Source organism: Erigeron canadensis, chromosome 4 (genome assembly GCF_010389155.1).
Source record: "Erigeron canadensis isolate Cc75 chromosome 4, C_canadensis_v1, whole genome shotgun sequence".
NCBI lineage: Eukaryota > Viridiplantae > Streptophyta > Magnoliopsida > Asterales > Asteraceae > Erigeron > Erigeron canadensis.
In genome coordinates, this window is record NC_057764.1 from 33,438,307 (window position 1) to 33,455,518 (window position 17,212).

At 34.8% G+C, this 17,212-nt stretch overlaps 2 protein-coding genes across 3 annotated transcripts; both read left to right on the plus strand.

Annotated features, from left to right (window-relative positions):
- The first annotated feature begins 260 nt into the window (after positions 1-260).
- On the plus strand, positions 261-6,680 carry LOC122595872 (CD2 antigen cytoplasmic tail-binding protein 2). 2 transcript variants are annotated; one of them, XM_043768335.1, is made up of 10 exons: positions 261-377; positions 1,191-1,422; positions 4,041-4,163; positions 4,242-4,394; positions 4,774-4,903; positions 4,987-5,028; positions 5,450-5,632; positions 5,771-5,816; positions 5,897-5,974; positions 6,168-6,385. In XM_043768335.1, the coding sequence occupies exons 1-10, from the start codon at positions 310-312 to the stop codon at positions 6,250-6,252; spliced, it is 1,140 nt and encodes a 379-aa protein (XP_043624270.1). In that variant the 5' UTR covers positions 261-309; the 3' UTR covers positions 6,253-6,385. The 2 variants fall into 2 exon arrangements, with proteins under 2 accessions (XP_043624270.1, XP_043624271.1); XM_043768336.1 differs by lacking the exon at positions 6,168-6,385 and adding an exon at positions 6,392-6,680 and having other exon boundaries at positions 263-377.
- Positions 6,681-8,114: 1,434 nt separating this feature from the next.
- Positions 8,115-16,561, plus strand: LOC122596235 (potassium transporter 7-like). The gene is made up of 10 exons (XM_043768782.1): positions 8,115-8,552; positions 10,368-10,596; positions 10,734-10,982; positions 11,137-11,187; positions 11,388-11,648; positions 13,128-13,180; positions 13,279-13,393; positions 13,816-14,070; positions 14,789-15,311; positions 15,681-16,561. Exons 1-10 carry the CDS (start codon positions 8,244-8,246, stop codon positions 16,213-16,215), a joined length of 2,580 nt encoding a protein of 859 aa, XP_043624717.1. The 5' UTR covers positions 8,115-8,243; the 3' UTR covers positions 16,216-16,561.
- Positions 16,562-17,212: the final 651 nt, after the last annotated feature.

Sequence of the window (17,212 nt, forward strand, 5' to 3'; positions counted from 1 at the left end):
ACGTTTAATGAGTTGCTTTAAATGGTTCTATATTGTTTTTTTAAAAAGAGAAATTTCATGTATGTCTCATTTTAAAGACATAATTTCACATATGTTCAAAGCATGTCTTAAAAATATTATATTTATGCATTAAAAACTTACACTACTACACATGTGACGCTGACAAAAACATTGTATTTATGCATTAAAAACTTACGCTACTACACATGTGACGCTTCACTGACTTGTACAAAGTCTTAATCGAAACACCACCGCCTTTTCCTTACAAACAAACCGGCTACCGCGAGTGAACAACAACAAATCGCATACATGGAAGCTCAATCTTCCCGCAAACGCCCGTTCTCCGACGACGATGAATTTAACGACAAACAACCTCCGTAATTCTCTCAACTACATCTCATTTATATTTAATTTTATGAATATCTATATCTATAATCTATAAATACAGATAGATGTATTATTATATTAATTATTAGTTATAGTTAGGGTTTGTATAATAACTGTACTTTATCTTCAATTTGATTTATTCCTCTTATTGGAGCTTAATTGTTGTTGTATTTTATTTCTAATTTTATTGATCATATATAAAAAGTGTGGACAAGGAAGTAGGTTATTATGTGCTGTATAAATGCGTTTTAAACTGTCAGTATATCCGTAAAAAGTCGTATGTATGATATGTGAAAAATATTATATAGAATAAGTATGAAGGTTTGCTGTACTTGGAATTTATAAACAAAAAATAAGTTGTTGATTCTATCGATTTCTTGACGTTATTGTCATTTCGTTGTTGCTGACTTACTTGGAAAGGATATAGGTAAAAACATGAAACGTGATGACTTTTCGACACCTGGAAAGGAACATAGGTACAAAAATAACTATAAAAGTCGGTTTTTAGAAATTTGGTTATAATATGAAAACTATTTCTTTCAAGTTTTCATTTGATCAAGCTTTAGTTTTTTTAATTTTTACTTAACAATAGGAGATGCATAACGATTTGGGGTTTTTTATTTATATCTTGGGATGAAGGCTGCTAAGCACTTCATTATTATTCTGATTTGTTGATTACTGATATTCATAAGAAACCCTACAGCCCAATGGGCTTTCGGCTAACTAGCCGTTGGGTATTCTAACAGTTGATTATGGTTTTGTGTAGTTTGAGACTTTGTGATGTTTGAATAATGAGTTTGCAGGGAAAAGAAGGTGAGGTTTCCAAAGGGAAAGAAAGTGAAGCCTGGACAAGAAGTGCCGATGCCAAATGTCCCCCAACAAGTCCCTGAAGATGATGAACTTGTGGTGTTGGAAGAGCCTCAGGCTGTAGCCAAAGCACGTTCTAAACGACGGAATAAGAACAAAGGTGGATTCGATGATGAAGACAGCAGAGATATCCTTCAAGTTGTAGCAGATGCTGAATTGCAGTATAAGGTATTACAGTCTAGTTTAGCATTTTGTAGTTTTCATTATGTCACGTTTTCTTCATTTTTCGTCAGTGCTTAATGTTAATGAAATGAAAGTAGCTAAATGTTCAAAAATAATATAACCGGGCAGGCTAATAAACTGGAGAGATGCACAAACAGTCTGCTTGTACTTGGCCCAATTCCCAACTGCTAGGCTCTTCTGTATTCATTTAAAATTTTGTACTTATTAGTATCGTTAACTTTCTCATTAATCCATGCATGTTTCGGCCCTGTATTGCATGCCCCCTTGTTTTTCTTTGCCAAGTCTTACCATGCATGTACTTGTTGCTCATAATGGTTGTCTTAATTTTGAAATCTGTCACAAGTGGTGCTTGTGGATGCTTTATTCCACACAACACCTAGGGACCTAAAAGGGTTTGGATTAAACACTTATCACAATGTGGGATTATACCATAGTTGTTAAAAGCAATCGCTTTTGGCGCCTAGGCGCTGAGCGCAACAGATTTTCAACTAATTGCATCCTAGCCCTAAGCCCAAGGCCCACTAACTTAATGCGCATTTTTTGGGGAATCAGACTTAGAGATATGTATCAATCACATATATCTACCTTCTATATGTTTCATATATATCTCTCAATATATACCACAGAATATATATCACAGAATACATATCAATTCTTCCTTCTCTAATTCTCTGAAACGTTAGCCAATACTCAAAACAAGAGGGCGCGAGTAGGCAAGTAGTAATTAAGTTTGGTTTTTAACAAGGTCTTCTCAACCATCAACATCAAGACCATCGTCATATATAAGTTTAATTGATAACGATTCCCTGAAAGTAGAAGGTAATCTATATGATGTTGACAACATCCTAGATGGGTCGGATTAGTACTTAAGTTTGGTTTCCTAGGTTTTGAACTATCTGGTCTTAATATCTGTGTTTTCAATTTATGAATACTTTGTTCTTAAAGTTTTGGCTGAATTGAATGTTGGCTTGTGAATGGTAAAGCTCAACTTGAATGGCATTTTGCTTTTTTTACTTGAAGTCGCTTTTTTTTTTCTCGGGCCCGTGCTTTTTTTGCGCCTCTCGCCTAGGCCACATTAAGTGCCTTTGCGCATTGAGTGCACCCCGCGCTCTTGACAACTATGGATTATACAAAATCTTATTCCTCATGTAGGGTGTATGGTCTCATTTATGTAAATTATCATTGTTTCACTAGAATAGAAAGTGCTGGAAAACATCTATTATGAGATCTTGACACTGTGTTCCAGGTTCTGCTTAGGTGTTATAATATGCTTAGTTGATCCTTGAGTGAACTATATTTGCCATGCTAGGATAAGATAGAAGTGTGAACTTGATTGGGAACACTTGTTAAGTTGTTAGTATACTATAGTTGTAAGTGTTATCTTCTGCATGGATAATATTTTGCTTTGGGATGCATTACTTTGTGTTGTTTTGCTGGATCTGTGTCCATGGATAACCTGAGTTGAAATCATAGAAATCTATTTATAGGCTAAAACCAAGTTCCCTGCTTAGGGCCGGTTAATCGCTTGTATGACTGTTAAACATTTTACTGCTTATATTAGCAGCTAATCATCCTATTAAGCATTTCAAAATTTTAAATAAGATTAATTGGTTTACAGTACTTTTACCATATAAAAGGGTTTGATAGACTAAATGGTTGGGTAGTTGTTAGCTGTGTGATATGTATCAAGCATATTCAATAATCACACCATAAACCAAGTTCTGAAGTTGTATCTTCCTGCTTCATATGGCTGAAGGATTGAACGACAGATTCGATGTTTTAAATTGTTGTCATAAAAGTTTTGAGAATAAACCCTGATGAAGTCAATCCACCTGACCTTAGAGCTTTACGTAAAGCCCCTGAAAACATTTAACGCTATTATGAAACTCAAGTTTCTGTTCTCTAACTTTACTGCACTATTCATCTTTAAATCGGTTATCGGGATAGGAAGTGTGTATGAAGCAAAAATTTCTCAAGTCATACTCCTCAATATGCCATATCTGATGCTAATTTATTTCGTTGGAAAGGTATAGACCAAAACTAAGTAATTGAGGATATATGCATAATGCATGAAATACTAAGGATTCAGAAAGCAATGTATGAAAGATGTCCATAGAAAGTTGTAGCAAATATAGTCGTCAGATATCTCTTACATATTCCCTTTTGGTAATGTTAATTTCATACATTTGGCTCTACAGCATGATATTGATCCATGAGAGGGGTAAATTGTCTGCAAGTGCTATTTCATTTGTTTGAGTGCCAAATATCTTTTAATTGTTACGTTTTAGATGTAGACCTTTATTCTATCAAGTATTACATCAACCGCTTGTGCCACCGTGTAGGTTCACTACCCTCGCACTGATGACTGATCTAGGTGCAACTTTCACTGACTTGATCCTATTCCAATCAAATGACTTGAAAAGCTATTTTCAAGAAAGTTTAGACCTCTAGCATCATGGTGGATCGACAAAGTTACTAGAATTGCTATTTTAGGGCACTCTAGTGATTTTTAGCTTCAACAATTGCAATTGATTCCAATTTCTGTATTGTTAATATTTTGTTTACTTAGAGAACACCAATGACTGGGGGTTTGCTTGTGGCAGGATACTGAGACACTTGAAGACGATGGAATTCAGCTAGAACCTTTCAATCTCGAACAAGAAAGGAAGGAAGGCTTTTTTGACCAGACAGGAAATTATGTAGAGTACATTAGTAATGACATCAAGGTATGGTATAAAGAACCTTTTTGCGTATGGTGAAACGTCTTACATTTTAACCACTCATCACATCGATTACCTTTGCAGGATGCTTGGCTTGATAGCATTGATGCTGATCCAAATCTTTCCCTAAAACACACTGCGGTTACAGATAGCACGGTCGAAGCTGCTGATCTTTCAAGTCATGATATTGGAAGTATCAAGAGACGGATTGCTGATGTGCTTGAACCAGGGGAGACAGTAAGTTTCTGGTTATGACAGCCTCTCATTCATACTTCTATAATACGTTAATTGTTTTTTTCAATAACATTGATCTTTGACTTAAAATATAAAAATCATTTCTTTCTTGTTTTTCAATATTCTATTATATTACAAAGTGACTAATAGGGTACAGACATATATATGCTGGATATGGTATGAAGTTGTAAATACATACAGTACATGTTTTAATAGAGAATTCAAATCGCCTTGACCAAATTACCTTTTCTTTCTGTTGGTGCTTTATTTAATATCAGTATTTCCATGCTAGAACATGCTCCAAAATGAAATTGGTTTTGGCTTTTTGCTTCAATTTTTCCACCAATATCTAATCTCATATCAATTATAATGCTCTTTTCAGGTCTTGCAAGGTTTAAGAAGGCTGAAGGGAAGTTCCAATAGTAGAAAGGAAAAGATGTCGGATGAAACAAAAGTTATTTTTGATCAACTAACAGAAGATGCCATGAAACTGATGGAGGATGGCGACTACAGTTCAGACCTTAATTCAATTTTTTGCTTTGGATCTTTTATGAATCTTTAAGAGTTCTGAGTTCTGTTAATAACATTACTGCAGATGTATATGATGAAAAACAGGAGGTCTTCCAGAGGGAAGCCGGTAAGAACTATATCTAACATTACTTAATGGCCATTACCCAACAGTTTTACCATTAACATATAGAGAACTATTAATTTTTTCAATAATTTATCACAGTGTGTTATAGGTTGCTGTTTTGACAAATATACTTATGACTCGGTTTATTCTAGGTTCTATTTTATCTCAACCAGTTGAGAATTAAATGATTAGCTAGAAAGGGAACTAGTCAAATAGTTTAAAAGTCGCTGACTAATAATTTTAATGTATACTGGATTTTGTTTAAAGATGTAGTCTATTATTGTGGTAAACATCCAAACCCAATACGAAGGGAACCGTATCTGCCCATCTTGCCTAATCTATTGTTAGTGATTGTATCGTCATTCTATGTCGTGATTTATGAGAGTATGTGTCTCTCATTTTCATTTTATCTTTCTCACTTAAGAGGGATTTGAGAAGCTAGCACGGGCTAGAGGGGAAGGCACCTCAGGCTCAGAAAACAAGCAACCTGATTCCTCTGTGACTCTCAACGGAGTGCAGGCAGCAGATAATACTACAAACAACGAGGATGATTTTGACATGTTTGCAGAAAATGATGATGAACAAGCTGCTTCCAATGTATCCGATGGTAAGATATGTTCTCTGGGGATGTGAGATGTAATATATATTGTATTCCATTCAGATTATCTCTATCTATTCCTTTTGGATTATTATGTTTTTTTATGTCTATTGTATTTAACTGCCTCTGTTTTGTTTTCACGTGTAGGCACTGGACCAACACAAAACGACTATGTATTTGATGAGTCCTCAGGGTATGCATCTGTGTGCTAGTATCTATTTGTTTTTGTGTTTTTTTTTTCAGTCTGTTTTACTATATGATTTGTTTTCTCAGGTACTATTACAGTAGCAGTTTGGGTTATTATTATGATGCCTCTTCTGGACTATATTGCTATGCAGCATCTGGGCAGTGGTACGATACTCTGTGTCCGTGCTATTTCATTTGGTAGTTGGTTTACGTATTTTAACTTTTTCCTTATTTGGATTCTGCATCCAATAACCAGTGGCGAGACTCCATCTATTGCAAGTGCTACATTATTATATGCTTCTGTTTCAGTTTTAGCTGTCTATGGACTAAAAGCTATATGTAGTTTCTAACCATGTAGGAGAGAAAAGCCATGCAACTTCAAGTCAAACTTTTCAAAAATAGACAAAACACAGTGGTTCAATGGGCTTCCATCCTTCATCTAGCCAACTTGTTTAATTTGAAGTCCTATTACAAGTCGTAACTGCTATCTTAATTTTATGTTCCCTTTGGTCAATGTTCTCTCTATAAATGAATACATGATTATATTTTTTTACTTTTCTATTGTTAAAAACTTTACGTTAGGTACTCGTATAATCAAGAAACTGGGGCTTATGATGAGTTACCTGCAGCGGAATCCAATGCAAGCTAGTGGAATGACAAGTTTATTTTGTTCCCATTTATATCTTGTACAAAGTAAAGAGGCGACATGTTGCTAAAGCATCTTTGATTTCTAGAATTAATTGCTTAGTTGTTTCAGTTGTTGCTAGTACTTTGTCAAATTTAAATAGGACGAGTTCTCACCTTTTTTTTTTCCGGCAATTAAATAGATATTGCTTCTTTAAGGAAAATAAGCTGTATTTTGATGATACTATTGATGGTTGCTGCAATTTCATTTTTTTTTTTTTTTGCCAAGTATTAAGATATTTATATTTGTAAAAGAATAAATAATATCACAACATGTATCCATGTGTTTTGTGTTTCTTTCAGTTAACAACGAATGTGATCAAATGTGTCTTCTCCATGTTATTGGTTCATTCAAGAATTGGGCCAAAAAAGTTCTTCGTTGCGCTTTTCTTGCTTTTTGTTGGTTGACAACCAACCATATCCAAATCCAAGAAAATAAGATTTAGCTGTGCTAGCCAATGCCCAATGGGGTTGGTGGCTCATTCATAAAGTCTTTGACCTTGGGAGAATGCACCTAGGTTTTCAGATATACATGTAATTTAGGAATAAGAATAAGATAGAATCTTTTTTAAAAAAATAAATAAAAAATTAGATTTTTCTCAAGTCCTCCATGATTCAGGTATTTCAACTCTTCGAAGTCGGAGGCACAAATGGGAATGGCCCAAAGTGGCAAAAGATTAGGCGTAGATGCTTCTCTTTAAGATAAGAATTGGCTTCAGAGTTGAAAATTTACCAACCACACAAACAAAGTTTACGAAAATATGACAAGTTAACGAATGAAGCATGTGAAGCAGGAGATCGAGTTGCTATAGTATTATTGTTTCCCCAACATGTAATCTTGTTCTTTATGAGCTTGCTTGCATACACCTCATTTATAATGGGATGCATAGGTATTTCTAAACTACCAAAATCGCAAGACAGGGAGAGAGGGTAACGAATTACTAAGCTCTTCACATATACTCCTGGAGTGTTGGCAATGAATGATATACAAGCATGGAAAAGCCCTCATACGTTGTTTTTGACATGGTTGCCATTTTCGAGTCGATCGCATGGTGGTGACAACATGATCATCACCGTTTCTTTTTGTTTGTATAGATTTTCTTACTCATTTTCTATTTAGTAAAAATATTTTATGATAAAATGAGGAATAAACTTATTTTGATCTTTAGTTTGATATTGATGAAGATATATTTTGTTTGTCTTCATGTATTACTACTTCAATTAGAGATGATGCTAATTACATATGTATGTTAACACAAAAATAAAATGCAATTATATTAGTTAAAAAGATAACATAAAAAAATATTTAATAAAAAACTGACCAACTTAACTGAACATTCAGCATACAACTTTACCATTTAAATTTTATATATTTTTCGGTTAGCGTATGACTACTGATATATGTTTTCCTATCAATATTCATATTGATTGATAGTACTTTTTTTTAATACATTGGCAGTATTTTTTTAAAAGTACCTACTGGATACATACTAGTATTGTACGTATAAGGAAGCAAAATACCCAAAGTATCCCTTCAAAGGTGTTACCCAACTACCCTACCCTAGTAGATACTACATCCTATATATTAGCGAGGAAAAAAAAAAAGAGTCGTAAATGAGAATCCGAACAGGAAAACTAAATGAAAATGATGCAACAAAAATGGAGCAACAAAAACAACGGAACAAATTCAGCTCTACTTCTAGAGCATTAATTAACTAATTAATTAATTAATGGTAGGTACAATACCACAATGGAAAGACAAAATAATCAAGGATACAGATTGACACTTGAAGAAGAAGAAGAGGAAAATGGATCGAATCACATAAATTCTATTGATTCAGTTGAAGAAGAAGAAGAATCATATATTCGTTGGGTGTTTGAAGATAATAATGAGGAAGACGAGGATGGACACGAAGACGATTTACGGTTGCGAAACGGAATGGATTCGGATGACAGTGCAGAAGCAGCTGACCATAGGTTGATTCGAACTGGACCTAAACTTGATTCATTAGATGTTGAAACACTCGAAGTTTCCGGTGCTCAACGCAACGATTTCGAGGTATACTTTTTTGTAATGGTTAGTTTGTTGATTTGTGCTGCTTTGGATAAATGTTTAGAAATGGATTGGACGTTTAGTTGTGGAAAATGTTTTCTAGTTTTTCATTTATGATTTTCTAGAAAGAGTTTTCCATCCTAGAAAACAAAATGAAGTTTTTGAAAGCACGTATACTAAAAACAACTTGAGTTTTTTAAAATTTAGAAAATGGAAAATGAAAACTGGAAAACAATAAAAAAAAAAAAAAAGTGTAGTCTAATTTCCCATAGAAAAATGGAAAACAGTGTTTTCTGTTTTACTGGGAAAATTTTTTGATATTATAGCGTTTTCTGTTTTCCATGTTTTCTTGGAAAACAAAATACAAAGGTTTCAATGAGGACCACAAATATATTAAGACTGCGGTAACTGTGTGTTAATTTACATATGATAAGTGACTGAATTTTCAATGAGAAAGCGTAAAATGCTGAAAAAACATGTAGATTCGCATATGATTGGAGGTGTTCCCTTTTGACCGGTCTGTAGCATTCATATGTGAACCTATCGATTAACTTGTGTTTTCTACCTTTTCACCTGTCTTGTTTGAAATTGTATCACTTTTGAAATTTGAAAGAAGATGTAATTGTGTAGTTCTTGATATTTTTGTGGTTCTTAGTGGAGCCTAACTCTGCATGAATATATGTTCAAGTGGTTTGTGATTGGAGTTAAATGTTTAGAATGTGACGTGAGAAGGCATAGATTTGTTGAATACGAGTGAAGGTTGTATACATAGACATATTGGATGAAGGGTTTAGACCCTGTTTTAGCACGCGTAATTCTGTACAAGTATGCATGTGTAACTTAACTTATTTGTGATTCTCCCTCTATTGGAAGTTATCATATAAGGGTAAAGTCAAGACTAGAGATTGGAAAACTACATTTTGGGGATGGAGAAGATTAGATCCTTTTGAGTGTAGACTAATTCTTATGTTTTTCAAAGGCAGAGTTTTGGCTAACTTAATGAAGACATATTGCGTCAAAATTTAGCTTCAAGAACGATTGTTGTTTTTGCATAAATTGATTTTAGTGGAGTTTATCTTTGGCTTACCACTAGTAAGTTGCAATAAAGGATAACTCAACTTGACTTTAAAGCTCTTGGCTTTCATTCTTTTCATGTTATCATGAGTTCATGACTACTGTCAGGTGTGGGATTATTCAGGACAGGCCCTTCATTACTAGTTGGTTAAAGCACATCCCTCTCTTAGTATATCTATGTTCGCCAAGGATTCTTGTGGTATCGTGTAGAAAATTTTTTTTTTATTGAAAGCTGGCATAGTAGTTGGTTCAGTTGATTTCAAATAATGACAGTTATACAATTTATGATTGGTACTTGGGTACTAGCCTATTAGGCATATAAGTTTTCCTTTGATGTAGTCATGGAACCCATTCAAGTTGGTTAGAAGCAGTTCATGGATAAGGCACATGGCATGAGATCTGGAGTAGTTATTTACTAGTGAGGGGGGCCTTGCCATGTTAATAGCAAAGTTGTGTACCAGGGGAAGAAAGAAAGATCCACACACCCATGTCATGGTTTTCCACACTTCGATGTGTAAGCTTTAGGCTTGTGTATAAAAAAAGTGATATGTTTTTGTGTTGGATTCAGTTATATTCATCTAATAATACACAATTTCCCACCTACCAATTTACCTATTGCTGAAAGACTTGCCCCTTGGTACAAGAGTAAAAGGAGGAAACTGCATGTACTTGTGGAATGTGACAGAAGTTGCATACAAGCTTTATAATTGTTGTCTATCACTCTAACATCTTAAATTGTATTGGCAGGATGTTACTTTTAGTAAGAGCATTAAACTGGCTTTTCAAACACTCGGGGTTGTTTTTGGGGATGTTGGAACAAGTCCCCTATATACTTTCAGTGTGATGTTCAGCAAGGCTCCAATAGAAGGAAATGAAGATATTATTGGAGCTTTATCTCTTGTTATATATACACTGTTTTTGATTCCACTTATTAAGTATGTCCTGGTTGTTCTTTGGGCAAATGACGATGGTGAAGGTAAGTTGTAGCTATTTAATTCCTACTTTGTTTTACACTTATGCCTAACATGTGAAAGTCAAACTTTACAATTCGTATCTGATACACATGTTCTGTTCTCTATAAGTTAAGCATGCTTTTTATGGTGTATGATGCAGGTGGTACATTTGCTTTGTATTCACTTATATGTAGGCATGCTAAGGTCAGTCTACTCCCCAATCAGGTTGCTTCTGATACACGTATATCAAACTTCAAGTTGAAGGTCCCATCTGCAGAACTAGAGAGGTCATTGAGAATAAAAGAGCGCCTTGAAGCTTCATTACAACTGAAAAAGCTTCTTTTGATGTTGGTGCTAGTTGGTACTTCCATGGTGATAGCCGATGGGGTTGTTACACCTGCAATGTCAGGTTTTGTGCTTCTTTTTGTCAATTATTTCCCTTTCTCTAGGAGAAACTCTTATACATAAACCTGCAAAACATATCAAGGCTATCTTATTTTTTGCATGAAATCTTGTAGAGATCTCTTTGAGTCATAACTTATGCTAATATTTCTGCTGTGCAGTCATGTCCGCTGTCCGTGGTCTAAAGGTTGGAGTTCCCTTGGTCGAAGAAGGTGATATGATACTACAACTGTTTGTTATGGCCTAATAAAAAATAGTTCATAAAGGTCAAGACCTCATAGTTATGCCTTCGATCTATATTCACTATAGGATTACAACACAAAGTTTGTATTCACTAAAATGTTCCTTTGTATTTAAGACATTATGATATTTTTTGACCAGTTTACGTAGCTTGTTTTTGCCTCTACTGCAGATCACGTGGTGATGATTTCAGTTGCATATCTCATTGTCTTGTTCAGCGTACAAAGAATTGGAACAAGCAAGATTGGGCTTGCTCTAGGGCCAGCCTTATTTCTATGGTTTTGCTCCCTTGGGGGAATTGGCATCTACAACCTTGTGAAACATGATAGCAGTGTCTTGAAGGCATTTAATCCCATTCACATCTATTATTACTTTAAAAGGGACTCAGCTAAGGCTTTCTACTCTCTCGGTGGATGTCTACTATGTGCAACTGGTAAATGATTATGTTTATCATATAACTTTAGCTCTTCATATTTTTGCTGTAGCAATCTGATATGTACTGACTGATTTAACTGTACCAGGATCAAGCAAATTGATCTTTTAGAGTAATTCAATAGATAAACCATTCAAATGAACCAATCATGTATATCAATCCACATCCATGTGCATCAGAGCTATGTAAATAACCAATGTCTAAATGATGCACATTATTCAGGATTAGCAATATTTTTATTTACAAATAATGATGCAATCACACCATTTCTGAAGCATAAACACGACCAAATTATTACTAAATCCCATATTTACAGAACATGCTCGATACTGTGTGTAATTAGTTGCCTTGTAGTTATAAGATTGATAGTTCTAATCCCTTTACTTTCATGAAATGTATGTTTTACATTGTAATGTAATGTAATGTAATTTTTAGAGTATGCTTACCAAAGCAGCATAAGTTTGTCTGATTGTTTTATAACCTGAAAATCAAATCAGTACTCTATTAGGTCTATACTCTATAATTTCTAATATCGTATTCATAAGTCAGTTGGTTAATGTCTTTACTAGTAATAATAAAACGTCACAAGTGTCAAAATATGTTACCCTTTTGACTTTTGAAAGATAAAATGGAAAACTAAGAAGATAAAACCAAGACTGGAAAGTTTTAATCGTAGACAAATAGTTTTATAGCGCATATTTCTATTAAAAGATTGAGTTATTTGAGATTAGTACTGTCAAGAAACTCATTTAACATACTTTTCCAATTCATGTTTTGGTTCGAGAAATTGCTGAACCATAATATGAGGTTAACGTTTTAAAATCACATGATGTCGAGTAAACCTTCCGTGAATATCGTCAGTAGTAGTATCATACAAATTGTTCTGTAAAACTTGTTTTTATATCTGAAGTTCAGTTCTCCAAATGTTCTGTAAGTAGTAGATTTTTTGTATTTATCCTTCTCTTTTATATATAATTTGTTCCAGCTGTACCGTTATAAAATATTTGTGTGCTACCAGCACTAGCGCATTACAGTCATTCAGCATAATTTAGTGTATAAATGTATTTTTCCATCCAAAAAGTTTTGATGATAAAGTTATAAATAAGTTGATTATTCTAAATCTATCGTGATCTATAGCTGGATTAGTTGGATCAATCCTTTGATGGATCAAATTACAGTCCATCTAGTGAGATAGTAGATCAGTCTAAATGATGACACGATCCAACTTGACTCAGCCATTGACAGACCAAGTGTGTCACACTAATAGTTGTTACAACGTCAAGTGATCAACTAGGCTAGTACCGAGTGTGTAGCCTCCTGTTTGGCTCTTTTCTCAACATATTGATATATGAGATACACTTTTGGCAAGCAACCGAAAAGGACCATGGAAATGAACTGTTGTTGCCTATAAGCTGGTTTATGTAGTAACTGTCGGTTCAAAGTCAATAACACATTTTTTTGTGTGCTGGTATTCTTCAGGTTCAGAAGCAATGTTTGCAGATCTTTGCTATTTTTCTGTGGGAGCCATTCAGGCAAGGCAGAAGCATTGCAAATGTGTTAATGCACATTTTCTTTTCTCCTTTCTGTTGCTTTCATCTGACTTAGTTAACCTGGAATCTGTATTTTGCAGCTTATTTTTGCTTTCCTTGTACTTCCGTGCCTTTTATTGGGTTACCTGGGTCAAGCTGCCTACCTCATGGATAATAGTGGTGACACAGAGCAGCCTTTCTTTTCTTCTATCCCATGTGAGTCTCTTTCTCTGTCTCTAGCAGCGTCATACGCATCAAGTCATTTTTGGTTATCTTATTCCTGCTATATTGTCAATATATATAGATGTGGCTATTTTGACCCATTTAGCTATAACTTATAACCTGGTCGATTCAGGTTGTCTGTATTTTAAACGGATCAAGTAGTCGAAGTCTATATATTTTACTAAAAGGGGAACATGCCAAACAGGTCGAACATATCAAACATGTTAAAAGCCGGAAAAAGTCTATCTATAATACACATGACCTTCTAAACCATTTTATTTAAAAATTTAAACTTTTATTATAGTAGAATTGTTCTTTTCAATACTAGACCATTTTATAAGCTTAGCTTGTAAGAGGAAGTTATTTATATGTTCATGTATGACTTATACTTGGTTTATTGCATGTTCTATATGCAGATGCTATTTTTTGGCCGGTCTTCTTCATTGCTAATATTGCTGCATTGATTGCCAGCAGAACAATGACAACAGCAACCTTCTCTTGTGTCAAACAGTCAATAGCACTTGGTTGTTTTCCTCGGCTAAAAATTGTACATACTTCTCGCAAATTCATGGGTCAGATTTATATTCCCGTAATTAACTGGTTTCTGCTGGGCGCTGCTCTTCTTCTTGTCTGCTTTATTGCCAGCACTAATGAGATCGGAAATGCATATGGTATTTCATTCTCTATATATTCTTAATCTGCAAATGTCTATTTATATGAACTGTTTATTCATTGGATGCATTTTCCTTCTTTTCTTTTATCCTAGAGACTAAATTACCAAATATATTTTAAAAGAACTTCTAAAAGAATTTTCATAAACTTGTTTAGTTGCTTGGTGTAATCTCTAGTATTCATGTGAAATTAGCATCGAGAATCTCTAATGTGCCGTCGAGTGTAGAAGGCTAAAAGTTGATAATCTTTAAATTGAAATAAGCTTTGTGTGAGCATAATGCTATTCACTGTTTTAAAGTGTTAGTTTGAGGGGTTTGATTTTCACTGGAGGTATCAAAATGGGTTGGGTTGGGTAACAGGTCAAAATGGGGGTGAAGTGGACCCAAGTAGGGTCCAAAATTTATACTAGGTTTTATTAAAAAATGTGTTTAAAATCTGATTCCACAATTATATTATTATAATAACACACTAGCTTTAGAATAAGAATGTTTTAGGAGCCTTTAGGCATTAGAAATACACTGTAGGTAACTTCCGACCCATTGGAACCGCTCCATTTATTCTAGTATTATTTTTTACTGCCGTTTGACATCTTAGCGATAAAACTTGAGCATTATCTACCCATTCACAAAGTGTACAATTCAATCCATATATTGCTTTCTGGATGGATACGTAAAAAGTTCTGGTCTTGCCTAATGTAAATTTCTGTGAACTATACAGGCGTTGCTGAAATTGGAGTGATGATGATGAGTACTATCTTAGTAATCCTGGTAATGCTTCTTATATGGCAGATAAACATCATTCTGGTGCTGTCTTTCTCCATTATTTTCCTTGGGTTGGAGGCTGTATTCTTTTCATCAGTTGTATGGGGTATCAGAGATGGAAGCTGGCTCATCTTGGTATTCGCCATAGTTGTATATTTCATAATGTACATATGGAATTATGGTAGCAAGCTTAAATATGAAACAGAAGTTACGGAAAAGATGTCAATGGATTTGATGCGTCAATTGGGTAGCAATCTTGGAACTGTGAGAGCTCCTGGCATTGGATTGCTTTACAATGAGCTGGCAAACGGTGTGCCTACAATATTTGGACAATTTCTAGCCACTCTTCCAGCTGTCCATTCAATGATTATTTTCGTGTGCATTAAGTATGTTCCTGTTCCTTTTGTGTCTCCCAATGAGAGATTCTTGTTCAGGCGAGTCTGCCCAAAAAGCTACCACCTATTTCGTTGTATTGCCAGGTAATCTCTCCCTCTCTCTCTAGTTTGTAGGATATTCTTTTATGTTCATTGGGTCCTACCTCAAAAATTGAGGTGGAACTGGGCCAGACAGGGCTGGTTGGTTGAGTAGGTTGCCAAGATGGACTTGGTTGACCTCAACACTCTCAGTCCAAGAATTTTGTAAGTTAATTAGTGCTGTCATTAGGTATTTTTTTTATTTTTCCTGTTTGACCTGTTAGGTATAAAACGTAACCCAAGTAGACCCTTCTATAAGTAATTGGTCGAAATTATCACCTTTACAATTGTCCCCAATGATTGCCGATTGGGCGCTATATGAGTGTTTGGCTAGGCCAACACATTGTATATAGTCTAACACATAGCCTTCGACAGATACGGCTACAAGGACGTCCATAGAGAGAATCACCAGATATTTGAGCAACTTCTAATCGAAAGCCTCGAGAAATTCATCCGCCGAGAAGCAAAAGAAAGGTCATTAGAGAGTGACGTGGATGCCGATACTGAATCCGAAGACGAGTCTTCACACGTCCTTATTGACCCAAATGGGACAGTCTATTCACTTGGTGCCCCTCTCTTATCTAAGCACAAAAACAAAACCTCTAAACAGCCCATTATCTCAGAAGCAAGCACTTCACATGAGCCTGAAAAGGAACCTGGAAATAGCAACTCTGGTCAAGACAAGAGTTTGGAGAATGAGCTCGAGGTTTTACGTATGGCTAAGGAGTATGGGGTCGTTTATCTTCTTGGTCATGTATCTATTAGGGCGCGAAAAGACTCATGGTTTATAAAGAAATTGGCCATAAATTATTTTTATGCATTTCTGAGGAAAAATTGCAGGAGGGGGATCGCAACTTTGAGTGTCCCACACACACGTTTGATGGAAGTGGCCATCACCTACATGGTTTGAGCCACCAACATGGCATTAGGTTTGCTATTACGGCTGTGCAGATTTTGATATCTGTAGTTGCTGGATGGGCAAGATTGATTTAATTTGTGAATTAATGATTACCAACTTTGTGTGTAATTTTTTGACGTTGATGAAGTTAAAGCATACAGGGTAAAGAAAGGGACGTTGCTGGTTGTTGGTTCATTCATACATCAAGTTATTAGCTTTGTATTGGTAGAGGTCAAGCGGGTTATAACCCAAAAGGAAAATGTTGTATTGTTTTTAAACTTTTGTTAAGGTATAAGAAACGAGATTGTTCAGATAGTTATCTTACTTTTATAACATGATGAGGTATTTGTTGCTGTTACTTATTTATTTAATATTTTTATTTTTTATGTCAACATGAATTTTTTAATTTCAGAGAAGAGTTGTTTATCAAATATGTGAATGACTTCATTAGATCCAAAACTTTGGGATCAAATATAAAATGAACCTTTACAATGTGTAAGCATTAATTAAAGGTTAACTTAAAGTTAAGTCCATTTTTTTATTTTAAGGTTTAGGTTTTTGAGATTTCTTTTTAGCAAGCCATTGAAGATTCACCAAATCGAGTTTGTAACTTTGCAAGGGAAAGAAAACTAATAAATTAGGGGGGAAAAAAAAAAGAAAAAAGAGTATGATAACTTTACCAAATCGAGTTTGTAACTTTGCAAGAGAAAGAAAACTAATAAATTAGAAGAAAAAAAAAAAGAAAAAGAAGACCATGATAACTTTTTCTTTTTTTATTTATTTTAAAGTTAAATTTAGCTGGAAACTACGTGTCACGATTTGACAACGGAAGGTCTAGCATACGATGTCTTAACCGAGTCCGCGCTAGATAACTCTCTCAAAGTAGAAATGCGTATTTCAAATACCCGATCAGAGGAAAACTCCTTATTAATCCGCCCGAAGGCATGACAATTAATAGGGTAAACCTTGCCCCTTCAGACTTAAACCTGAGTATACCCAAGTCACACCT

Bases quoted from the DNA above. Each gene is read 5' to 3' on its own strand.
- LOC122595872 (XM_043768335.1), top strand. From the start codon at position 310: ATGGAAGCTCAATCTTCCCGCAAACGCCCGTTCTCCGACGACGATGAA. The intron at 4,164-4,241 runs GTATGGTATAAA...TTACCTTTGCAG, and splicing joins ACATTAGTAATGACATCAAG to GATGCTTGGCTTGATAGCAT. The intron at 5,817-5,896 runs GTATGCATCTGT...TTGTTTTCTCAG, and splicing joins GTATTTGATGAGTCCTCAGG to GTACTATTACAGTAGCAGTT.
- LOC122596235 (XM_043768782.1), top strand. From the start codon at position 8,244: ATGGAAAGACAAAATAATCAAGGATACAGATTGACACTTGAAGAAGAA. The intron at 10,597-10,733 runs GTAAGTTGTAGC...TGTATGATGCAG, and splicing joins GGCAAATGACGATGGTGAAG to GTGGTACATTTGCTTTGTAT. The intron at 13,181-13,278 runs GCAAGGCAGAAG...TGTATTTTGCAG, and splicing joins TTTCTGTGGGAGCCATTCAG to CTTATTTTTGCTTTCCTTGT.